Source organism: Agelaius tricolor, unplaced genomic scaffold (assembly GCF_023055355.1).
Source record: "Agelaius tricolor isolate 1412-34295 unplaced genomic scaffold, bAgeTri1.0.p SCAF_28, whole genome shotgun sequence".
Classification (NCBI taxonomy): domain Eukaryota; kingdom Metazoa; phylum Chordata; class Aves; order Passeriformes; family Icteridae; genus Agelaius; species Agelaius tricolor.
This window is the reverse complement of record NW_027269288.1, coordinates 2,594,934-2,621,409: the sequence shown is the minus strand read 5'-3', so window position 1 is coordinate 2,621,409 and position 26,476 is coordinate 2,594,934. Positions and strand designations below refer to the sequence as shown.

Below are 26,476 nucleotides of genomic sequence, written 5' to 3'. Positions count from 1 at the left end.
CAGGGTGCTCCAAGCCCCATCCAGCCTGGCCTTGGGCACTGCCAGGCACAGGGCAACTACAAACTCCTGGCTCTTGTTAAATAAAACAAGAGACCCAAAGGAAAAAAAAAAAAAAAAAAAAAAAAAAAACAACCAAAATAACATCACCACCAAAAACAAAATAAAACCAAACCAAAAAAAAAACCCCAAACCCAAAACAAACCAACCCAAAACAAATGAACAATTCACCATTCTCTCTGATTTTGGAACCCTCACCTAAGAGATCATTTTCCTTCCAGTTTTCATTTTGCACTAAATTAGACATAAAATTGCATCAACCAATTAGGTTCTTCACAATTGCTACCTCTGTCTAAATGAGCATTTTTAAGATGCTGCACAACACAGGGATTCCTCCTGATTATCCCAAGCGTTGATCATGTTGATCCCACGTGCCCAACCTCACTGAAGCAAATTAAATGTTACTTGATGGGCTCCATGGAGAACATATTAATTTAATGGGAAGGGCTGATTCCATTAGAGCCTGGCTGGAACAGAGGATGCAGCACTGAGTGAAGTTGTGTTTCTGCCTGTTGCAACACCCTCTCCACAGAAGCTCTTTCGCCAAAAACCATTCCAGCATCAAAATTCCCAAACATCAGAGCCATGGGGGAGTTTGTCCCTGAATCTGTGGTGAAACATCAAATCTCTGCAGAGCAGAACTTCCTAAATATCAGAGCCATGGGAGAGTTTATCCCTGAATCTGTGGTGAAATCTCTGCAGAGTAGAACTTCCCAAACATTAGAGCCATGGTGGAGTTTGTTCCTGAGTCTCAGACATCAAATCTCTGCAGAGCAGAACTTCCCAAATATCAGAGCCATGGGAGAGTTTATCCCTGAATCTGTGGTGAAATCTCTGCAGAGCACAACTTCCCAAATATCAGAGCCATGGGAGAGTTCATCCCTGAATCTGTGGTGAAACATCAAATCTCTGCAGAGCAGAACTTCCCAAACATCAGAGCCATGGGGGAGTTGATCCCTGAGTCTGAGCCATCAAATCTCTGCAGAGCAGAACTTCCCAAATATCAGACCCATGGGGGAGTTTGTTCCTCAGTCTTTACTGTGAGCCATCAAATCTCTGCAGAGCAGAACCTGCCCCCTTTGCCCTGCTCCTGTTGGGTGTTTCCCCATAAAGGAGAGGTTTAATATTAAAGCCTTGTTCCAGACCTGGGCTCTACTTAAAGCAGCAAGCAGACCTTTGAACAGCAATTCCTTGTGAAGAAAATTGCTAAAAGGAGTTACTCTACAGGAAAACATTGCCTAATTACAGCCCCTGCTTACAGCCAGCGAGGCAGATGCTCCAGCCTGTCAGTGGAACCACAAGAAAAATCATCTGCAGCTTCCTTTGTGTCTCCTGCTGCCCACACGGGCTGTTCAAACAAACCCAGGTTTAATGACACCACAGGTCAACAACATCAAGTAAAAGCAGCAGCTGTGCCTGCATTCCTTCAGAGGGAAAATTATGGGGCTGTGAGCAGAGCAGGAGGACCCACAGGGGCTGTGACACCCTGCAGAGTCACCGCTCCTGGGTGAGCCATCCCTGCAGCACAGAGCTCTGGGAGGGCACTGCTCAGAGCCCTCTGAACCCTGCATCGGCTCAGGATCCCTCTGCTCATCCCTGCCCAGCCCCTTGCACAGAAATGCATCCCCAAGGACACCAGGAACTCCCTCAGAACCTGCCTGTGCCTGTCCAGGACACCAGCACCCCTGCCAGGGGGCTCAGAAGCCCTGGCATGGGGCCCAAAGCACCTGTGGGTTTGAATATGACCCATGGAGCAAATCACCAACCTTGGATGAAGATCTGCAAGCCATGACAGTTTAGGTAGAATCATAGTGAAGTTATCATGGGGTGGAAAAGTAGATTTTGGGGTTTTTAGAATGGGGGTTCAGGGGGCAAGATGGAGGGAACTGGGCATGTCCAGCCTTTCTCCTTCTTCTTCTTGGCCTCCATCTTCTGCTGTGATGGTGGCACTTTGGGATTGGTTTAGAGTAGAAACTCAGTGTCTAACACAGGTGATGGGTATTGGACAGTAATTGTAAACATTGTACAGGTAGTTTTTAGTATAAAGACATAACCCTGCCCTGGGGGCAGGCAGAGTGCCTGGAACTGTCCTGCTGGATGGACCTCAGCAGGGCAGGAGAAAGAATTTTATAAATAAGATACAATAAACAACCTTGAGACCAAGAAATGAAGAGCCCTGACTCCTTCTTCAAGCACCAGGCTGGGAAAAGAGACTTTTAACAATCTGGGGGTCACTGTGAGCAGCTGGAGATCCCAACACCAGCCCAGCACAGCAGGTGAGGCTGCTCTGGGGGTCCCAGTGTGCTCCACACTCCTGGGTTTTGGTTGATAATTGCAGCCCTGAGATGTGCAGGGTGTCTCTGCTTCGGCCCATGCAACTGCAGAACGAGTCTGGACTCCTCACTTTTCGGTCTTGAGGTTGTTTATTAATTCTGATCTATAAAATTTTCTTTCTGCCCAGCCAGGATCTGTTCAGCAGGGCAGCCACAGGCACTCTTTGTGTTGTCCTTTTATAATATAACATATTGACACTTAATTCCCAATACCCATCACCTGTGTTAGACAGTGCACTTCTACTCTAAACCAATCCCAAAGTGCCAACATCACTGCAGAAAATGGAGAACAAGAAGAAGGAGAAAGGCTGGACACACCCAAGTTCCTCCATCTTGTCCCCATAACCCCCATACCAAAAATCCTAAAATCTACATTTTCACCCTGTGATCATTTTATTGTTAAACTATTCGAAGCTCTGTGGCTTTCATGTCCTCATACAAAGCCAGTAACTTGCTCCAGGGGTCACAATCAAACCCCAGGTGCTCTGGGCTGTGTGCCAGGGTCTCTGAGCCCCCTGGCAGGGTCCTGGCAGCTCTGGACACCCAGAGGGATGCACTGAGTTCTGACACCACACAAGGGAGGAAATCCAGGAGATCCCCTGGCCTTGCACACAGCTGCTGATGGGGGCCCTCAGGTTTGCTCAGTCTCACACCCAGCCAAGTGAAGGAAAATCTGATCACTGTCCTGGTTTCAAAGCCTTTCCACAGGAGAGTCCAGAGCTTCTGCAAGTAGGAGAAGTCTGGACAGAAAAGTTTTGTACATCTCAGCTTCTTCTTTCTGCTGCCCACTCTTCCCTTGCCTAATCAGATTCCTTATCTCCTGGAGAGAAAGATCAGCAGAACCCAGCCTGATTATCACCACTGCTGTTCCTATTCCCCAGCTCCAAATGATTTTTAACATTGTTTACCAGGTTAGGCCCATGAGGATTGTCCAAAGCACAACTCCCACCCACGATGGCCAGGAGTACACGCTCCTGAGGAGAACCTGGCCATGGCAATTCATTCCTTAGTGAAGGCCATGGCAATTCATTCCTTAGTGAACTCCTTCCCAAGGTTTCATGGAAGCTCACAGCATCTGTCCACTGCAGCCTGGCCCTTCTGCTGCTCCTGAGCTCAGGAAATCAGAGCTGCTCCAGAGCAGTTTCATCCTGAGGAGCAAAACCACAAAAGGCCTCTGCCTGTGCAGTCTTTATAAATAAAATATCCACACTCAAGAAATTGGAGTGTAATTAAAAGTACATTTTATCACACCTCCCACCGCTGTGCCATGGCAGGAACACAGAGTTTCCTGCAGAGAGAGGATTTGGGGTTAGCCATAAACTGCTCTGGCTGATAAGACACCACCAGGTGTGCAGAAAGGCTTGGGCTGTGATTTGTGATGTGGTAAGGGAGACAGAATGAGAACTGAACTCTGCTTTCTGTCTCTTCCTCTGCACATCTGTGCCCAACCTGTCCCAGCCTGAACCACAAGAAGTAAGAGACCAAGCTGGACTGGATTTCACTGAACCCCAGGATGGTTTGGGCTGGGAGGGACCTGAGAGCTGATCCAGTTCCCTTTGCCATGGCAGGGACCCCTCCCACTGTCCCAGGCTGCTCCAAGCCCCGCTCAGCCCAGCCTTGGACACTTCCAGGGACCAGGAATCCCCAGCTTCCCTGGGAACCTGTGCCAGGGCCTCACAGGGAATGACTTTTCCCCTCTGCTTTGCCCCTGGCAGGCTGCAGGCAGAGCCAAGGCTGGTTTTATTTTCCCTCTGCACCAGCAACTAAAATTCATTTTTCACTGCTGTCAAAACCTTGCTGACGATGTTTACAACCCCTGAACAAATGCATGGCTCTTAAGCACGAACAAATCATTCTGCAGTGGGGATCTGCTGCAGTTTTTGACAGCTGAAATGCAGGTTTTGGGGAGGCAGAGCTGCCAGGGAAAGGGAGAGGGATTTATCCAGCTCTGCCTCCCATTCCCAGCCATTTCCTGGGACTGCAGCAACCCAGAACTGCTCCCAACAAAAGAACCTGGTGGGAAACAGCAGCCTGGGAAAGGTCTGCAGGGCCTCTGCTCTGGGGGACAGGGAAATCCCTGGGAAATCATGGAAAAGCAGCCAAGAGAACAAGCACAAACAAGTCCACAATGAGCAAAACATCAATGGGAACGCTGGACAAAAACATCAGTGGGGAAGGGGAAAATGGGCAGCACAGAGGAGAAGAGGAGCCTCTCCAAAGCCAGATACCCCTAGGAAGTAAAAAATAAAAAATAAAAAAAAAGGGAAATATGGTGATGAACTTTAAACTCTCAATTTCTGAGACTGGCCCTCGTTTGTTTGAGACAGGCTTGGAGCCACCAGAGACACCCCAGGGACAAGTGAGCTGCCAAAAACCTGAATTAGCCAATTCTTTTTTCCCTTTCTCTATATATACAGACTTTTGTTAACAGCAAAGGGCAAATTTAACCTGGGCACATGCTGGTTTCAGCCTGGAGGATGGCACTGGCATCACATTTCCAAGGCTTTTTCCTGTGCTGGTGCTCCCTGAGGGGTCTCAGGGTGCTGCTGGGAATTCATGGACTGGGGAACAGAGAGGGAAAGGAAAATGGGTTGGGGTCAGATGGCACTTTAAGGACCCATTCATTCCAACCCCTGCATGGAAGGGAGAGGGGAAGTTCCACAGCACTCAACTAAAGCTGGGTAGAAATCCCATTTTTGCAGAGCCCCACAGTCTCTGCACCACACTCTGATCCAGCTGTTGTGTCCCCAACAGCAGCTCCACACTGCTCTCTGCACCTTAGCAAACCCTGCCCTGCTGTGCCACTGAGGCACCAGGGAATGGCCCCAGGCCTGGGAAGCCAAGGCTGGGCACAGCTCAGGGAGCAGCCCCACGGAGCTCCCACTCCTGTACGAGTGCTGGCACAACTGCAGATAAAATCATTCCTGAGACTCCTCTGCAAACAGGGCTCTGAAAAGCACAGGAGGACATTGCTGGGAGTGCTGCTGGCTACAGTTAATTATCAAATCTGAATTCCCAGCAAAGGGAATCTCCTGCAAACAGAAGCACTACAAAGGCCCTGCATTAACACAGCCCCTCATGAGCACACATTTATTTACATTTCTTTTACAGTTCTCCTGTTGACAAGCTGCAATTTCATGGGATTTAGGGTGGGTGCATTCAGGTGTTTTGTCCCAACACTGTGGCACAGGCAAATATCAAAATCTGCTGGGAAAATTCAGCTGAACAAACTCACTGATGACCACGGTCCTTGAAGAAAATACAACCAAAACTCAGCAGCAGATGCTTTAGAATCATTAAGGCTGCAAAAGATCCTGGACTCCTACAAAATTTCAGCAAAGGGCAAAGAACAGAGATGCTGAGCCTGAAGAAAGCACTGATTTAAGTCAGTATCTTTTAAACTTCCTGCACAAGTCCCAAACCCAGTTACTCTCTGCTGAGCCTGAAGAAAGCACTGGTTTAAGTCATTCTTTTTTTTAAACTTGCTGCACAAGTCCCAAACCCAGCTATTCTCTGCTCCTGAGAAAGTGCTCTGTGTTTCTCTCCCCACCTATGGCATGCAGGGGTTGAATTTCACTCTGAGGGTCTGCAGCCAGGCCCAGGCAGCCCTGAACAAACCAGAGGCAGAAGTTGGACACCTTGAAGGAGTTGTTTTTGCCAAGCCTGCAAGAGCAGGGCAGGAAGAAGAAGCCCATCCAGTGCTTTTAAATCTCATTTCACTCATGTGATGCCTTGGGATCGCTGCCTAGAACAGAGGCTGGACAAGATTGAGAGAATAAAAGTGAATATTCATTAAAAACCTTCCATAGATACACCTTGGGCAGTCAGAAGCCTCCAAGGCTACACCCACAATGGACGATGGACACGAATTTTTCAGACAATTATAGATTTTTAACCCCATTTGCATATCAGGGGTTCATGCTCCAATCACAGCTTCAGGTGATGAAGTCATTTACCCCCAGTTTGCTGCCCCCCAGCTCATTTTGTTTGTACTTTTTGGGGCCTGAAGCTGGAGGGGGTCCTTGAGTTTCAGGCCCAGAGAGGAATTGTTGTGTCTGAATAAAACAGGAGAACAGCAGCTGAGAGAACAGGCTGTGGAGTTTAGAGCTCTACACTGAGGCAGTGCAGGGTCTGAAAAACAGAGAAGCGAAATCTAAACATCAAATGGACTTTTCATCATCTCCAATGATCTCCAATGCTTCTGGTGCAAGTGCTAATGGGAGAGACTTGTAGGGAAGGTGAAAAGCAGCTCCAGAGAGCCTGGGCAGACAAAGGGGAGGAAACAGCCTGGAACTGGGCCTTGAGAGCCCTTCAGAGAGCCCAGCACACCAGCACTGAGAGCCAGCAGGGCACAGCAGGGCACAGCAGGGCATAGCACAGCAGGGCACAGAATGGCACAGAATGGTACAGAATGGCATGGCACAGCATGGCATAGCATGGCACAGCAGGGCACAGCATGGCACAGCACAGCAGGGCACAGCACAGCATGGCACAGCATGGCATGGTACAGGAGGGCACAGCATGGCACAGCATGGCATGGCACAGAATGGTACAGAATGGCACAGAATGGTACAGCATGGCACAGCATGGCACAGCACAGCATGGTACAGCATGGCACAGAATGGCACAGAGTGGCATGGCACAGAATGGCATAGCACAGCATGGCATGGCACAGAATGGCACAGAATGGCACAGAATGGTACAGAATGGTACAGCATGGCACAGCATGGCACAGAATGGCACAGCACAACATGGCATGGCACAGAATGGCACAGCACAGCAGGGCATGGCACAGCATGGCACAGCATGGCATAGCACAGCAGGGCACAGAATGGCACAGAATGGCACAGAATGGCACAGCACAAAATGGTACAGAATGGCATGGTACAGCATGGCACAGCATGGCACAGCATGGTACAGAATGGTACAGCATGGCACAGAATGGCACAGCACAGAATGGCATGGCACAGAATGGCACAGAATGGAACAGAATGGCACAGCACGGCACAGAATGGTACAGAATGGCACAGAATGGTACAGAATGGCACAGAATGGTACAGAATGGCACAGCACAGAATGGAACAGAATGGCACAGCACAGAATGGCACAGCACAGCATGGCACAGCATGGCACAGCACAGAATGGAACAGAATGGCACAGCACAGCAGAGCATGGCACAGCCCAGCACGGCACAGAATGGCACAGCATGGCACAGCATGGTACAGCATGGCACAGCCCAGCACAGCTCAGCCCATTGGAGCTGTGCTGTTTACAAGGGAGCTCCCAGCAGAACTGGAGCAGCAATGGGAAGGGGGATCTCTGGGAAGGGGGGATCTCTGGGATCTCTGGGGGATCTCTGGGAAGGGGGGATCTCTGGGATCTCTGGGGGATCTCTGGGAAAGGGGGATCTCTGGGAAGGGGGATCTCTGGGAAAGGGGATCTCTGGGAAGGGGGATCTCTGGGATCTCTGGGGGATCTCTGGGGGATCTCTGGGAAGGGGGATCGTGCCTGAGTCACAGGATAATGGCTGCAAAATCCAGCCTTTGTCTGTGGACACTTGGAAACTGCCTCGTGCTCCTTGGTTATTCAAATGGAATAAACCAGCAGGAGATGGGCACAGGCATGCCTGGACTGAATGTAATAGGAAAAAAAATGAAATAAAAAAAAACAAATAAAAATAATACAAAAGTCTTATCCCAGCCCTCAACAGAGCTTTGATAATTTGCTAAGATGCAGGATTTGCCCGCATGAGGACTCCATGCCCTGGAACCTGGTGTTAAGCAAATATTTGTAAGAAATTAAAGCTCTTTGCAAGCTGCCCCCAAACATGACTGGGAGCTCCCTGCCCTGGAAATGTGACTGCCTCCATGTCCTGAGGCCCCCAAAGCAGGGGTCCCACCCTGTTTCATCTCCCCCCACTTCTTCTTCCTTCACCTCCCCTTCAGAATGTGAATCTTAGGGGAACATAAAATGCCCAATAATCAATCCCACAGGCCCTGGAGGGCACTGCAGCACCTGGAGGCCTTGGCAGGACTCACCTCGGAGGCCAAGCACCCCAAGAGCTTCAAAATAAAATCCAGAACACAAAACTTGACTTGACTTTCAAGGCTCTCCCTCAACTCTTTAGGTAGCATGAGAAGAACCCATATTTTTCCACATACACCTGTATTTCCTCTTCTCTGACCTTTCCTTCTTCTTTCACCCTGAATTCTCAGTTCTTTTTTCTGGTTTGTGTTTTGGTTTTTTTTTTAATCCTCCAGAGCTGATACAAACATGAGTACAGAGGAGGGATCACGGGCAGGAGCACAAACAACAAACTAGGTTTGAAATCCCAATCAAGAACATGCTGTAACAAAGCAGAATAATTCCACCCAGCTCCAGCCTGGCAGCCACTCTGAGGAGCTGACATAAGAGCGTGCTCCAATATACAGCATCACCCTTTTAAAAATACATTTGTGTTTTTATGGTGCTCAGGACATTTCCTTTGTCATTTCTCACCTCCTACTGCCACTGAGGCTCTCAGCACCAGCAGAGACTTGGCCAAAGTCCTGGCAGGAGCTCCAGGAGGGATTTCAGGCCATAATAAGATCTAAGCTGTCGGAAAGTCCAGGCAAACTTCTGTGGCATGTTTTTCCTTTCTCTCCCCTATAAACAGCCTGTGGAAGCTGTCCTGGAGGCTGCCAAGGGAGCACAGTGCATTCTCTCAGCTGCTGCACATGACTCTGGGCAAGGCTCCTCCATCACAGCTCCCAGCATTGTCCCCCAGGCTGTGGCTACAGGAAAGCTTGCCCTTGTAGGGTGAGGATTATTTTGTTTCACAACTGCCTTGTGACTTCATGGCAGGCTGGTGGAGAGGGGAACGTGGATGTTTGACTGGGGCTGTGGGTCTCCTGCTCTCCAGACACAGCTGGGGTTCCCTGCCACTGGAATTGCTCCCACCCAGGCTCCCAGCGAGGTCTCTGGTGAGGAGGGTGAGCCAGGACAGGTCTCAGTGGGACCCTGGCAGCAAACCCTGACTGCCAGACCTGGAAAGCCACCCCAGGAGGCTGACAGCCTTGCTGAAGGATTGCTCTCAGGGACATAGCAGCTGAAAAAAAGGAAAGAAATCCCTGGGGTGGCACAAGCCTGTTGGGGAAGGTGAAACAGGAAAGCCTTATCAATATGATTGTCTGGCAAAAGATTTTGAGAATATGGAAACTCCAAGTGAGATTGAAATGAAAGCAAGCTTTGAGATCCCTCAGTTACTGAACTACTGGAAAACAATGGTGTGGCCAGCTGAAGGTGATCCCCTTTTGATGGAACAACACCCTCTGCTTGCAGACAGGCCCAAGGGTCAGAGCAGAACCTACAGCTTGGCAGAAGGGGCCCAAAGAGGAGTTTGTAGGGTTTAAAATGTAACACAGGATGGTAATGTAATGATTCTTATGGGCTGTGTGTAAATGCTGTAGGATTTGTATCTTGTACTAGATTGGTTAGTGAGAATTAGAATATTCAACACAGAAGAAGATTTATGGTATTGTAACAGGAACTTCGCTCTCTTACCCTTTTACTCTCTTACCCTTTTACTCTCTCACCCTTTTACTCTCTTACCCTTTTACTCTCTCACCCTTTTACTCTCTCACCCTCTCATCCTCTCTCCCCCTCTCCTGTGCCTGGCAGCTCCCAGCAGGGCCCTGCCCCCAGGCCCTTTGCAATAACCCCAAATTCCCAGCCCTGGCTGCAGGGATCTCTCATCTCTGTCCATCCCACCCCTGACACTCCTGCACAAGCCCAGCAGGGCCAGCACCCCTGCCAGCACCTGCAGGCACACAGCAGCACCTGAACCCAGGGATGTTCCATCTCCTCCCACCCCAGCACTCAGACAAATCCCCCATTTTTGGGAGAAGCTGATCCATGCTGTTGTGCAGCACTGAACTGTGCAATGAAATGTGCATGGGCTGAGCTCAGCCCTTAGAATGGAACCTGCACAAGGCTCAGAACGCTGGTGCTGAACATCCTCTCTCCTAAAAGGCCTTTATTTACTTTCTGATTCCCTGAGTAAATGCTGTCTATAAATAGCCCTCCCTGCCCAGCCACGCTGCTGTTATCACCTCAGTCACTGGGAAAGGCCCTGATAAGAACAAGTGATAATAGATCAGGATCACCCTTCTGTGGAAAGGAACCTGCTGGAATTCATTACTGTACCATTTTCACTCCCCTCTGCAGCTCTTCAGCCTGAAGCAGCAAAAATAATGGAGTGCCCATGCCCTCCTCACCTCGTTTGGGTTTATCTCCCTCTTCCACCACATCCTTAAAGAACCAGCCTCAAAACAGAGCCAAACTCAAAACTGAGAGCTCGGCTCACCCTAATCTCTGTCCCAGCCCTAAATACTTTTACTGAACCCACTAAAGAACAAAGAAAACAATGAGATAAAGCTTATCTGCTCCCAGGAGTCAGGAACACAGGTGGAACACACACCTAGGGCACAGCAAAGCCTCCCAACACTGCCCTGCACATGCATTATCTCTGTGTGAAGAGCTTTATGACCTTTGTAAAAGTAAATATATTTAAGTGCAGCTTTTATGTGCAGTGTGGAGGTTCTGACCTCAAAAGAAATAAACTTTTCTTCAAGGGCTCCGCTGCCACTGGAGGGAATGCACAGCACTCCTACAGTACTCCTATGGATCCATTATCTACATTTCCAGAGTTTTATTGCCTTTGAAAATGTAAATATATTGAAGGGTAGCTTTCATGTGCAGTGTCAGGGTTGTAAGAACATGAGGATTAACCAAGGGAAGAAATAAAAAGCTCTTCAAGGGCTCCGAAGACACTTGAGGAACACACAACACTCCCAAGAGTGCTCCTATGGATCCATTCCCTTATCTGCATTTGAAGAGCTTGATTACCTTGGAAAATGTAAACATATTTTCTGTGCAGTGCCAAGATTGTAACAACACAAATGTTAACAGAGGGTAAGGAATAAACTGATCTTCAAGGGCTCCCATGGCCTTGAGGAACACCCAGCACCCCTGCAGAGCTCCTACAGATCCATCCCCACATCTGCATGGCAAGAGCTGCATTTAAAGAGTTTAAAATCTGCATTTAAAGAGTTTAAAATCTGCATTTAAAGAGTTTTACTGCCTTCACAAAGGTAAAGCTATTTCATGTGCTGTGCCACAAGTGTAACAACACAAATGTTAACAGAAGGTAAGAAACAAACTGTTCCTCAGGGGCTGCAGTGGCACCTGAACACCCACCCCAGGACCAGAATGTGGCCCTGCTCAGGCTGCCCTCGTCACCTCTGGAGCTCAGGGCTTCCAGTTCATCATGGGGACTACAGAATTACCATCAACCACAGCACCCTGCCATTGAGAGGGAAGCAAATGAATAAAGGTGACAGCACGGGTATAAAATTCAAGATGAGGCATTTTTAAATATTTACATAAAGGCAGAACGGTCTTCAATTCACACAAACAAACCAGGTGCTTTTGCTGCCTCAGTTGCACAGATTTCCCAGAACTGGAGTTGTTTAGTACTTGAATTTTTAGCAGTGAGGGACAAACAGCCAGGGCAGGGGCAGCCCTGGGGTATTTGTAGAGGGGAAGGGATGGGCAGCAGCAGAGTTCCAGTGCACACTTGGTTTGCATGGAAAACCAGACTGGTTTGGGTTGGAAAGAGCATAAAGCTGATCCAGTGTCACCTGTGCCATGGCAGGAACACCTTCCCCTGTCCCAGGTGTTCCAGCCTGGCCTTGGGCACTGCCAGGGATCCAGGGGCAGCCCCAGCTGCTCTGGGCACCCTCACAGGGAAGAATTCCTCCCCGAAATCCCATCTAAACTGTCCCTCTTTGTTTAAAACCATTTCCTGTCCTGCCCCTCCATCCTTTGTAAATAATCCCCCTCCACACTTCCTGCAGCTCCTTCAGGCACTGAAAGGCCACAATTAGGTCATTCCAGAGCTTCTCCAGGATGAACAATCCCAGCTCTCCCAGCCTTTCCCACTGTACCAGGCCAGGGAACAGTGACTGAGGCAGTGACCTCATTCCCCTGCCCCACAATTACAGGAGGATGGAGCTGAGTCATGGAGCCAACCCCCCCAGACCACAGCTCCCCCAGGGAATCAATCCCTGCCCACAGGCCTGCAGCTGAATCTCACTGGGAATTTTACAGGAGAAAGAGCAAACTGGAATGAATGCTCCACTGAAGGCTGGGAAAAGAAAAAGGCTCTGCCTTTGGAAACAGGGGAACATTCTTTGTTAGGGCTGAAACAAACCCAGAGCAGCTCAGTGCTGCTCCACACGAGGCTCCCACCCTCCCCTCCACTAAATAAGAAGTGGAAAAACAGTGAATTCCTTCTTCCAGCCACCAAAGGGGAACAGGGAAGAGCCTGCCTGCATTGCACATCCACTGAGAGAGGGATGGATCCACTGGCCCCAAGGGGAACCCCACAGGGCAACCCCACAGGGAAACCCCACAGGGACAGTGTTGGTAGCTGTAAGAGGTTCACAAGAAGGATGTTGCTCCTAATTAAGCAATAATGTAAAAAGTAGTGATTAAAGACCAGTTAAGTCCACTTTTATCATAGCTATCTATAAAAGAATGTGTGGTTCCTAATAAACTCAACATTTTTACTTTCTGAGACTTTATAAATCACTTTATTGACCCATCCTCGATGCAATAACAACAGGAGGGGAGGGAGGAAGGAGAAGGGGTTTATTTGCAGATTTCTCTGTGCTTCCCCAGGGGAGGCAGCATGAGGGACAGCATTCCCAGGGTGACTTTGTCTCTGCACAGGGAAAGGGAAAGGGAGAGGGAAAGCTGCTCTCCTGCTGCCAGCCAGCAGCTCTGTGCCAGGGGGGAATACAGATTAGCAGGAATGTATTTTCCAGAGCATTAAGGAATTTTTTTAACTGCTCTGCTCTCCACATTTCTCCCTTTCTTGAAAGAAAATAATAAAAAAGAGAGAGGAAAATTTAAAAATAAAAATAAAAAATTAAAATAAAATAAATAAATAAATAAATAAATAAAAATTGCAGAAAGAGCCAAAGGTGAGGTGATTTTGGCATAGACATTTGGGGAAAACATTTGATAAAAGAGTTGGGAAAATATTCCAGACTGCCCAATGCTTCAGCATATGGAAGAGAGGGAAATAAAGATTTCTCTTCTGCCTGCGAGAGGGGGGATTTCTTGTAGCAGTTTTAATGACAGCAGCTGTTTGAAATATTAAATATTGATATTAAAATATCCCCATTGCAATTCAATATTAATGCACCCCCTGCCAATTGATGGAATTCAGTAAATTTACAGCAGTGCCTGGTTTTCTCTTTAACCAGATGTGACTCGTCAGGGTCAGATTCTGTGACTGATCTGACAATTTCAATTCTGTGCTCTGTGTCAGAGGGAGCTGCATTTATAAAAAAGAAATTACAATGGCAGAGTTGCATTTTCTCCCCTCAGAGACAAATGTTACCTGTAAGAATGCACAGGCAGAGATTGTTGCAGTGGAATCCCAGATTTGGAATCAGTCCTGAGGCAGGATCCCTTTGATCCTGGGTCCCAGCCTGAGTCACTGCATTGAGGGGAAGGGGGATGCTGTAAATCATCACTTCCTTCAGCATTCCCTGCCTCAATGAGCCACTGCAAATGACCAACTTCCCTTGCCCACATGAAGAGGAGCAAGTTAATTCCTCCTCTTTTTAGTCCAGGATCTTGGGGCTGTCAGGTTTTCCAGCACTGTTCCAGGTCTGCTGTCTGTGCACACACAGCAAACAAAGCCAGCACCCCTGAGTGCCCAAAGCACCCAACACAGAGCTCTGGATGAAGCTCACCTGCTCCCAAAGCCTGAAGAGTGGGAAATTTTAAGTGCTTTGTCCACAGAACCAAGAGATTTGGGAAGTTACATGGAACTGAGGTGCAGGCTGCAACACCAAGCCTTGTTTTTGACTGGATTTCAGTGCAAATTCAGAACAAATCCCCTGAATGAGCAGCACATTGAAGATTAAACCCAAGACTGTGATCACACACAGGGCAATTCCACCTCAAAGCAAGGAATGGTGCTGCTTCCAGGCAGGAAAAGCCAAAAAAGGGAGCCCTGAACCTGTCCCCAGCGAGAAGGAGCAGCCCAGGCCCAAAGAGCTGACGTGACCTGGTGAGTGCCACAAAGTCCCCTTGGCAAGGGCTCCAAACGAGCCAGGTTTGGGGGAAGTGGGACACAGGGAGCCAGAAGAGTCACACGGAGCAGTGCTGGAGGCAGGGACAAAGGGCTGCAGGGACTCTGTGCCGGGATTTCAGCGCTGGCCGGGCTCCCTAACGAGCTGGGCACTTCGTTAGCGGGCACAGAGCTCCATTCTCTGCCAGCCCTCCCCTCCTGCAGCACCAGAGCCACAGCTGATGTCACTGATGTCACTGATGTCCCTGCTGCCAGGGAGCAGCAGCACCCACAGGAGCAGGGCCACAGGAGGGGCTCCCAGGCCTTCCAAACCACGGCTCAGAATTCCATTTGGAACATTTTTAATTTTCCAAAATACCACAGCACTATGGAAATGCAGTGGTGGTAAAAATGTGCCCCAGCTGCCACAGCACTGCAGAATGTCAGGGAACCTTTCCCAGGTTTCCTGAAAATTAAAAATTTTTAACATTTTTAATTTTCCAAACACAGCACCATGGAAATGCAGTGGGGGTAAAAATGTGTGCGTGCCCCAGCTGCCACTGCACTGCAGAATGTCAGGGAACCTTTCCCAAGGTTCCTGAAAATTAAAATTTTTTATCATTTTTAATTTTCCAAACACAGCACCATGGTAATGCAGTGGGGGTAAAAATGTGCCCCAGCTGCCACAGCACTGCAGAATGTCAGGGAACCTTTCCCAAGTTTCCTGAAAATTAAAATTTTTTAACATTTTTAATTTTCCAAACACAGCACCATGGTAATGCAGTGGTGGTAAAAATGTGTGTGTGCCCCAGCTGCCACTGCACTGCAGGGAACCTTTCCCAAGTTTCCTGAAAATTAAAAAATTTTAACATTTTTAATTTTCCAAACACAGCACCACGGTAATTCAGTGGTGGTAAAAATAAGTGCATGCCCCAGCTGCCACAGCACTGGAGCATGTCAGGGAACCTTTCCCAAGTTTCCTGAAAACTAAAAAATTTTATCATTTTTAATTTTCCAAACACAGCACCATGGTAATTAAGTAATGGTAAAAATGTGTGCGTGCCCCAGCTGCCACAGCACTGGAGCATGTCAGGGAACCTTTCCCAGGTTTCCTGAAAATTAAAAAATTTTTAACATTTTTAATTTTCCAAACACAGCACCATGGTAATGCAGTGGTGGTAAAAATGTGTGTGTGCCCCAGCTGCCACTGCACTGCAGGGAACCTTTCCCAAGTTTCCTGAAAATTAAAAAATTTTAACATTTTTAATTTTCCAAACACAGCACCATGGTAATTCAGTAATGATAAAAATGTGTGTGTGCCCCAGCTGCCACTGCACTGCAGAATGTCAGGGAACCTTTCCCAAGTTTCCTGAAAATTAAAAAATTTTAAACATTTTTAATTTTCCCAACACAGCACTTTGGTAATGCAGTGGTGGTAAAAATGTGCCCCAGCTGCCACAGCACTGCAGAATTTTAGGGAACCTTTCCCAAGTTTCCTGAAAATTAAAAAATTTCGAACATTTTTAATTTTCCAAACACAGCACCACGGTAATTCAGTAATGGTAAAAATGTGTGTGTGCCCCAGCTGCCACTGCACTGCAGAATGTCAGGGAACCTTTCCCAAGCTTCCTGAAGTCAGGTAAATCACCTGGGAAAATCCAGGTTTGATTTGAAGCAGGATGATCTGATAATCAGGATAATCTCATGATCTGATAATCTATGATCCAGGACCACAAGAGTCCCTGGACAAGGTGACACCAGGGCTTAGGAAACACCAGACAAGTTATGGATTTCTTTGGCATCAAAACCAGATCCCCCCCACGATCCCTTCAGCATCAGCAGGCAGCCAAAACATCCCCAGGTGCCACATCCACACCATTTTTGAACATTCCCATGGATGGTGACTCCACCACTCCCTGGGCAGCCTCTGCCAGGGCTTTGGGAGCTTTTCCATGAGGAAATTTCCCCTCTCCCCAATCCAAACCTCTGCTGGTGCCACACAAGGCTGATTCCTGTCACTGCTCCCTGGGAGAAGAGCCTGACCCAAATTCAGGCATTTTTGACAATACATTTGAAATTCAAGAAGCTCTCAAGGTGCTCAGGCTATTGCCCTACTACAATAATATTTTTGTCCCTTATTCCAAATTTATCATGAAGTGGAGGCAAATTGCTTCCATTCAGATGTGAGAGTGGGAGGTTCAAGGTTAGAAATGTGAGAAAAACAAACTCAGCTGTGGCTGCCCTGGATCCCTGGCAGTGCCCAAGGCCAGGCTGGACAGGGCTGGGACAGAGGGAGGTGGCCCTGCCATGGCAGAGGGTTTGGAATGGGATCTTTAAGGGCTCTTCCAACCCAAACCACCCTGTGATTCCAGAATTTCCCCGTTTCCCAAGCCATATTTCCCCATGTTTCCCCACCCAGTCTCATGCTATTCCTTATCATTTATTGCCTTTTATTATCACTTCTCACTAATCCCTCCAGCAGCAGTTCTTGGAGCAAGGTAATTTTTAATAGGAAGAGGTCACAAGGCTATGCAGGAGTTTCAGCCTCTCTGAACAGTGCACACACAGACACTGTGAAGCTTTTAAACTTCAAAAAAAACTGGAAGAAATCCCTTCCTTTCTCATACAACCACACACACAAAAAAGAGCTGGTTTTAAAAGAGCTGGTTTTAAAAGAGCTGGTTTTAAAGGAGCTGGTTTTAAAGGAGCTGGTTTTAAACACCAAGAGGGAGATTTAGAATCAGAATATCCCAAGCTGGAAGGGACCCACAGGGCCCCTGCAGGACCAAAAAACAACATCCTGTGAGTATTTCTAGCACAGAAAAAAAAGTAAATTTAGTCAGAGAAAAGCAGATGCAGGAAACCAAGCCGAGAGCTGGCAGAGCAGCACCACAAAGGCTGAGCCACAAAAAAGCAGCTGCTGAGTGGAGGAGGCTGCAGAGCCCTCCCTGGCCCCAGGTCCAGCACTCCAGAGGCATCTCTGCTCCAAAGGCCCAGGAGAGGAGCTGGAATGCACTGGTTATCACTGGTTCCTGTGTTTGCCTCCACCTCAGCCCACCCTGCAGCAGCAGCTGGGGAGATTCCTTGGGTTTAAGATCGGAGCTGTGTGAGGGGTTTGCTCCCAGAGCGACTCAGAGCTGAGCTGTGCTCTGAAAATCTGGGGTTTTAGTGCCTTCAGAAAGCCCAGAGTGAGTCACAGGAGGAATCAAAAGGTAAATTCTAAATACACACACACAGTCTTGTGGTTCTCCTGCAGCAGGGGAAGCTTCAAGGAGAAGTTTTTTCCTTTAAAACTCCAACCACAACACGAGGGGGGGGATTTTTCTCCTCACTGAGTTCATCTACAAACTCATTATGTTAATTCTAATTGAAAGACAAAGTTCAGAATAACAGCAGCTCCTTCAAGTCAGTCATAACACACTCAGCCCTCCCATTACAAACCAGTTGAAGGCACACACACAGATTTCTTTGTCTATTACATTTTCCAAGCACAGCCCCAACCCCAGCATGGAGCACTGCTAGGAATCAGGATCAAACAGAAACATCCTCCCCTCCCCACAAACCTTCTCCTGCATCCCCCTACAACCCAGAAGTCCCAGTTTCCAGCTGGAAAAAAATAAATAAACCTGAGCTTTGTGAGGGATGCCATGTGTACCCTAAATGTGTGTCTGTGCAGCAGCATTTTAGAAGAAAAGATGGAATTATTTAAGGAAATATTACTCTTATGGGGCTTCACTTGCACAGCTCCAAGCAGAGCCACTTTCCACCCAGCAATTACAACTGGATATTTGTGCCACACAGCCAAGGGGTTTTTTCACATCAGGCAATTTTATCCCTTCTCCACAAGGAAAACTGATGTTCTCCCAGGCCAGGGAAAAAGGGGCTTTTCAAGCCTGGGTCTCAGGTTTCAGCAGAGCCAGCATTTAATATCAAACTTCACATCTTGTAAGAGGCAGCCAAAAATCCCCCAGACCAGGGATTTTCCACTGCTCTGGAAGCGGTGGAAAATCGGGAATTTCTGTGAAAAGCCACATTGAAAAATAATTATCCCTCTAAAACAGAGAAAGAAAAGCAGGAATAGCAGAATTAAAGAGGTGGCTTTCCACAGAGATTGTTCCTGCCAGCCCTGTGACCAATCGAGGCAGGGACAGGTCTGCCACGCTGGTTACATTCCTCCAGGGGGATGAAAAAATGATTTGGTTTTGATTGGGTCTATGCAGAACATTTGCATCTTGTTACTGCTGATATTTTAGCCTTAAAAGTTCTCAGACATTCCTCCAGGGCTTATCTTAAGCACATTTTTATTAAGTTCCCTTCTCTAAAAAAAAAAACCAAGCTCCAGTGAGTTTTGACGCGCGCTGCCTTTGACAATGATAATCTTTGTCCTTCCCAGCTGCAGCAAATTTAAGATAATCTCTTTTCCAAGTGGACTTTATTAATCTTGCCAGTGAAATACCATCCTGAGGTAAAACAATTCTTTCCAGTTCAACTCTTACTAGCAGCTAAGGCCATGCTGGAAAAGACAACCAACATCTGGCAGCCTCAATATCTGCAGCAATGAAGAGTAATGGTGGAACCATAAATACACAAATCTGGGCTGGGGCTGGGCTGGGGACAGCCACCGAGGGAGGGAGCGCTGCAGCCAGCTGGGCTGGCACACACGGGGACACTGCCACTGCCACACTGTCACACCTGCACTGCCACTGCCACTGGGGCACTGTCACTGCCACACTGTCACACCTGCACTGCCACTGTCACACCTGCACTGCCACTGCCACACCTGCACTGCCACAAGGACACTGCCACTGCCACACCTGCATTGCCACTGGGGCACTGTCACACCTGCACTGCCACTGTCACACCTGCACTGCCACTGGGGCACTGCCACTGCCACACTGTCACACCTGCACTGCCACTGCCACTGGGGCACTGTCACTGCTACACTGTCACACCTGCACTGCCACTGTCACAGCAGCACTGACACTAGGGCACTGCCACTGTCACTGGGGCACTGCCACACGTGCATTGTCACTGTCACAGGGGCACTGCCACTTTCATAGCAGTACTGTCACTGTCACACCTGCACTGCCATTGTCACTGTCACAGGGGCACTGCCACTGCCACACCTGCACTGTCACAGGGTCCCAGCTGCTGTCACACCTGCACTGCCACTATCACCATGACACCTGCACTGCTGCTCGTCACTGCTGCTGTCACAACTGCACCATCACTGTCACACCCAAACTGCCACTGTCACCATCACAGCAGCACCATCACTGTCACACCCAAACTGCCACTGTCACCATCACTGTCACTGTCACACCCAAACTGTCACTGTCACCATCACTGTCACTGTCACACCCAAACTGCCACTGTCACCATCACAGCAGCACTATCACTGTCACACCCAAACTGCCACTGTCACCATCACAGCAGCACTATCACTGTCACACCTGCCCTGCCACTGTCACCATCACAGCAGTACTGTCACTGTCACATCTTCACTGCCACTGTCACCATCACAGCAGTACTGTCACTGTCACCATCACAGCAGTACTGTCACTGTCACACCTGCCCTGCCACTGTCACCATCACAGCAGTACTGTCACCGTCACAGCACCACCACTGTCACTGTCACACCTGCACTGCTGCTGTCACCGCTGTCACAGCAGCACCGTCACTGTCACAGCAGCGCCGTCACACGTGCACTGTCCCCGTCACAGCAGCACCACCCCTGTCCCTGTCCCTGTCGCTGTCCCCGCGATCCCCGGGGCGGGGACACGTCCGGGCCATCACCGGCAGAGCCCCTCGGTCAGTAATTAACAACCATTAACTAATTGGGGGGAGAATCCCGCTCGTTCTCCGCAGGGCCCTCCCTGCGGTGCCACTGGGGCTGTTGAGGCTCCCGAGTGTCCCAAAATGGGGACAAAGATCCCCAGAGGAGCCGGGCCAGGGCCGGGCTCAGCCCCAGCTGCTCCCCCAAGGGCAGATAAAGATAAAAGCAGATTCTTCTCCTCAATAACCTGAGGGCCCAAGCCCAAATCCAGGGATACCAGCCTGGATGCCAGCCCTGCTCCTGGAGGAAGTGCTCTGCACCTCCGAGCACCTGCAGCACCACGGCTGATTATTATCATTATTATTATCATTATTATCATCATTATTATTATTATCATTATTTTTATCATTATTATTATCATTTTTATTAGTAGTATTCTGTCTAAAAAAAAAATCACCTTAGTGTTTTAAATTTAAAAATGTGACCCCACTCTGTTTTCAATTACCTGTCCCTAAAAGTGTTTTTTATTGAGCTGCTTTGACTGCCAAAGTGCAATTTTGCAGAAACACAATTTTGCTTTTTTCTGCTAAAAGGGTAACAAGAGGTAAAAATTACGAAAGATCTGACAGATAAACAATAAATTATCTGACTGGGAGTCAGATCTATGTCCAAAAGCTCTTCTAAATGCAAGCATAGCTGGAAAAAAATAAAGAAAATTAATTTAACTTCATTTTCCCTCTACAACTTCTCCAGTTGTTGACTCCCTCACTAAAGTCATAATCTTGTGTAAAATCATGATCATTGCTAAAAAAATATGAGATTAAGGCAGCACAATAAGTAGAAAATGTGCAAATTTATACATCATTTGAGTAAAATACCATCAGCTGGAGGAAAAAGTAAAAGCAGTTTTGGACTGAAATATCTGCTGGGTTCTTCATTTTGCTTCAGACACAAACAAAAGCCAGGGTAAAATATGATAAATAAAATAAAATATCAGTGTGCTCGACTGACTATGCCCTCTCAGAGCTCCAGTTTGTTGTGTTACAACGTCCAAGGAAAATTATTTGAGGGAACAGAACAAAGAAATTAAGCAAATTTCCCCCAAATGAAGCCATTGCTAATCCCAGAAACTGCACAGGCAGAATTCCATTGGCAAGAACATCCTGGATCATCTCCCACTGTTGTTTTAGAGCAGCAAGGCTGCTTGTCCTTTAAAAGAAAGGAAACAAAAGGGATTATTTCCCCTCTGGATTGCAGCCCTGCCTTGCCCAGTTCCCAGCTGGGACATCAATAGCACCAGAGACATCCCAGGTGAGCCCTGCACACCCAGCACTGCCCTGTGTCCCACCCATGCCCTGCCTGGCTTTCCCTCACAGCCAAATACTGCAAACCACAAAAACATTTGGCAGCCACAACCTCCTGGGCCAAGTGGCCACCCTGGAAAGGGGGAAAAGGCTCCCTTGCCCCAGGAGATAAATGGAATTATCACTTAAAGGTCTTTGGCTATGGGCTGGTGGCTCCTGGGTGAGGTTACAAGGCCTGGCTGCTCCACAAAGGCTCTGCTGGCTCTCAGACTGAGCAATGGAAAGTTCTTTTCCTTTTCTTTCCATTTCCTTTTCCTTCCTTCTTTCCCTGCTCACACACCTGGCTGGGAGCCCGTGCTGGTGCCCAGCTCTCCACAAGAGCCCCACCAGGAGAGAGGCACAAGGCTCCTCCTGTTCCACGTGGAGCTCAGCTCCCTCAATAAACCCAGAGCAGCCAGGGGATCCCAGCAGGGGGAGGCAACCCCAAAGAGGGCATTTAGTGCAGGCACACACACACAGAGGTGCCAGGGCAGGCCAGCCCTGCAGGGTGGCTGGCAAAGCCTGCAGCACCCAGAGCCCAGGGCATGGAGCTCAGCTGCTCCACCCGAGTGCCAGGAGGAATTCACACAGCTCAGCCCTGCTCCCCGAGCTCACCCAAGGCAAATCGAGGTTCAGAGGAAAAAGAAAAATCCCCAAAAGCAAGGGTGTGCTGTCCATGTGGGACTGAAGGTCACAGAGCAGCGACCAACCCCAGTTCCAGAGAAATGAGCATCCATCAAACCCACACTGCAGACACAGCACCACCAACGTGGGATGAAACGTGTTGATACCTGTTAATTACCTTTATTTTCCCCACAAGGAAAACACCTTTCAAGGGCAAGAAAAAGATCTGAGGTTCCCCTTTGCTCTGCTGAATTTATCTGTTTTATGCAACCCCTGAGTGAAGAAGAACACAGACTGGGGGGAAAACCTGCTTTACACAAGTGAGTAAAAGCAGAAAAAATCAACTTTGTATCAGCAGAAAGGCTGAACCCGAAGGCCCCCAAGTCTCCTCTTCCTCCAGAAGCAGGAATAAATCAAATATCCATGGAAAAAGGAGAAGCAGCCCCAAGTTTTGGTGACACAACCCACACCCCACACGCTGTGGGATCCCCTTTCCCCACCCAGCCCCACTTTTTGTGCTCCCTGCTCCTCCCATTCCTTGAGACCGGCCACAGAAACCAAAACCAGCCCGAGCCACCACGACTGCAGGCTGGAAAAAACAGAGAGCAGCTCCTTTTCTCCAGCCACAGCAGGGACAGAGCACCCGAGGCACCTCCAGGGACCGGCACCGGCCCAGGACCGGAGCACAGAGCCCGGCTGGGGCACCAAACCCGCCCAGGAAATGTCATCATCTCCCTGTCCAAACCCACATCAGCCTTGAAATATTTTATATTGGTCTGATCTGAAAAACCAAGCTGGAGCATTGCAAATCAAATAAAAAAGGGACAAAGGAAAGATTAGTAAGTACAGAGCAGCTTCTACATTAAGACTGAATGGGATTCCTCAGTCTGGAAATCAAATGGGAGATAGATGTGAGAGGTTTGCAACAGCGTGAACGGCCTGGGAAATGGGGACAGGGAAAAATTTGTTTGGATTTGTCACATAAAAGGAACTAGAGGGCCTGGAAATGTTGTTAGGCAGAAACTACATCTATGTGTAAGGGCCACATAGAAAAAGGGTCTGGGGGAAGCCAGTGGAGAAGCAGCATATGGGACAGAGGTGTGCAAGAAATCCATTGCATTGGAGAGAGTCTGATGGAGACCTCACCTCCAGCTGATTCCAGGCTGTTACAAAAGCTGCCCTGAGTGTGCAGGGAGCTCACTGCAGTCTGCAAAGCCGGGCAGGAGGGACCCGGCCCCGCTCCGCAGGCCACGGAGCCGGGAAATGCGGGAAATGAGGACGGATCCGGGGGGTTCTGCAGGGAAAACCCCGGCCCCGTGAGCAGGAAATGCATTTTGAGGCTAAAGCCGCCCAAACTGCAGCCGGGAGAGCGAACGGCAGCCCCGAAGGGCAGCAGCTCCTCAGACAATGCAGGAATCTCCTGCAGAAGCCCAAGTACATTTTTTTCCCCTCTGGCCTCCATCTCTGCCACAGCAAACAGCGATCCAAGGGAACGCCATCCATCACCATTCCACCCCAATCCACAGGCCAGGGGACACCTCCAGACCCGCCGGCCTTACAAAGGCTTTTGTTTTGGATAATTCCGAGCAACATCTCGGAGTGCAAACCCTGCCCTGCAGTATTTGCAACCCAAATATTGCAGCGCTGAGCTAATTTCAGGGAGCTGGCACACACCAGCGACTACTGGAGTAATCAGACCAAAAAAAAAAAAAAAAAAAAAAAAAAAGAAGGCGAGCTAAATTTAGGAGTAACTATGCAATGCAATATTAATAACGGATTATTTCCCTTCTAAACAAAAAAATATATATACGTATATACGTGTGGGTATATATATATGTATATATATTTTTTTAAGTTAAGCTGACAATGCTCCTTGCAAGATCCAGGCTCTCCATCCCCCCAGGGATGGATCCCGCAGTTTTCTGGGTATCAAAGGAGGTTCAACCCCCACCCCCCCCTCAGAAAAAAACCCCAGGACCCCCGGGGCGCATCCCCGGCCCGCAGCGAGCCCCGGGCAGGAGGAGCCGGTGCCCGCGCTGTCCCCGGGCGCTCCCGGGGAGGGCTGGCCCCGTTTCCCCGCAGTGCAGCGCGGACCGCCCGCATCCCCCATCACTCACTTCCTCTTGTACTCGTCGCGCTCCCGCTTGACTTTGGCCAGCACGTTGTAGAGGGCGCGGATCTCGGGGGTGATGGTGTCGATCTGCACCCCGACGCCGTCCGGGTGCACCCAGGACACGCCGGGGCCCTGCACGGTCTCCAGGCCGCCGCCGCCGGTGCGCCGCACCTGGGTGTAGCTCCAGATGGTGCCGGGCAGGCGCCCGTAGTGCGGCGGCGACGGCAGCGGCCCGTGCCCGGGGCCCGGCGGCGGCACCAGCGGCGGGGTCCCGCCGTCCGTCTGCACCGCCTGGTCCCGGGAGAAGGTCTTGTAGCGCAGCCGGCGGTCGCGCTCGCTCTGCTGGGCCGCCAGCTGCTTCTCCAGCAGCCGGTTCCGCCGCTCCAGCTCGTGCACCTTGGCCAGGAAGCAGCGGAACCGCACGTTCAGCCCCTTGAGCAGGTGGATGTTGGAGCCCAGGTCGTTCCGCAGCGCCGCCGTCACCGGCGGGCCCCCCGCGGCCGCCGCGGGGCCGCCGCCGCCGGGGCCCAGCGGGCAGGAGGAGGCGGCGGCAGCGGCGGCGGTAGGGGAGAAGGCGCGGGCCATCTCCCCGAAGAGCAGCGAGTTCATGGCGGAGGGGCGGTGGCGGAGGGGTCGGCGGTGATGGACGGGCCGGCGGTGATGGACGGGCCGGCGGTGATGGACGATCCCAGCGATGCGGAGCGGCCACGCCGGTGCCGCCGCTGTCTCTGCGGCCGCCGCCGCGCTCCGGGGGCTCTGAGGGCTCTGGGCGGGAGCGCGGGGCGGGACCGGCCCCGCCTCCACCCCGCGCGCCGGGGCCGAGGCACCGCCCACGCCCCAAACCACGCCCCCTATTTCCATATACACCCCGTTATTTCCATAACCACGCCCCGTGTTTCCATACGCAGCAGCTCATTTCCATAACCACCCCCATTGCCGTATCCCTGTGCCGGTCCATAGCCACGCCCTCATCTCCATAACAATGCAGCTCATTTGCATGGCCCCGCCCCGCGGTGCCGCAGCCTCTCCCTGCACGTGTCCGCGGGTTCGGTGAATTTTGGGGATCCCGCGGGGTCCCCGCATTGATGGGCTACGGTCCCGTGCAGGAGCCCCGGGCCCGGCCCGGCCTCCCGGGACACCGCGGGGCCGGGGATCCCCGGCTGAGCCCCGCGGAGCCGGGCGGGAGCGCCGGGAGTGCTCCCCCGGAGAATGAACGATCCCCCCGGAGAGGAGACGGCGTGCGGGGACAGCGCCGCTCCTCCGGGGATGCAGGGGATGGAGGGAACCGCGGGAGGAGCTGCCCCGGGCGCGGGGGTGACCGGACGGGGGGAACGGGTAAAAATGGAAGGGGGAAATTTGGGGTATCGGGCAGCAATATGATTGTGGATATCGGGCAGCAATATAATTGTGGATATTGGGCATAATATAATTGTGGATATTGGGCAGCAAAATAACCGTGGATATTGGGCAGCAATATAATTGTGGATATTGGGCAGCAATATAATTTTGGATATTGGGCACAATACAATTGTGGATATTGGGCACCAATATAATTTGGGGTATCGGGCAGCAATATGATTGTGGATATTGGGCAGCAATATAACTGTGGATATCGAGCAGCAATATAATTTTGGATATCGGGCACAATACAATTGTGGATATTGGGCACCAATATAATTTGGGGTATCGGGCAGCAATATGATTGTGGATATTGGGCAGCAATATAACTGTGGATATCGGGCAGCAATATAATTTTGGATATCGGGCACAATACAATTGTGGGTATGGGGCAGCAATATAATTCTGGATATCAGGCACAATATAATTGTGGATATCGGACAGCAATATAATTGTGGGTATTGGGCACAATATAATTCTGGATATCAGGCACAATACAATTGTGGGTATGGGGCAGCCCTGAGGGTGGCAGAGCTGGCACAGGGGGCACACGGGAGCTGTGGCTGCCCCAGACGTGGCAGCGCTCGGGGCAGGCTGGGTGAGGCCTGGAGCAGCCGCGAGGGTGGAACTGGAATTGTCCCCGTGCGCGGCAGGGCTGGGAGCACAAGATCTTTCAGGTCCATTCCAATCCCTCAGCGCTCTGTG

General features: G+C 49.9%; 1 protein-coding gene across 5 annotated transcripts in view; it reads right to left on the bottom strand.

Moving 5' to 3' along the window:
* IFFO2 (intermediate filament family orphan 2) overlaps positions 1–25,156 on the bottom strand; it is a 57,880-nt gene extending 32,724 nt beyond the window's left edge. For all 5 annotated transcript variants that reach the window (XR_011682602.1, XR_011682603.1, XR_011682604.1 and 2 more), the window contains exon 1: positions 24,378–25,156. Coding sequence is in view for 2 of the 5 variants with exons in the window: in XM_071448856.1 (XP_071304957.1) it covers positions 24,378–24,982 (605 nt within the window). In the remaining 3 variants the exon portion in view is untranslated. The remainder of the gene's footprint in view (positions 1–24,377) is intronic.
* Positions 25,157–26,476: the final 1,320 nt, after the last annotated feature.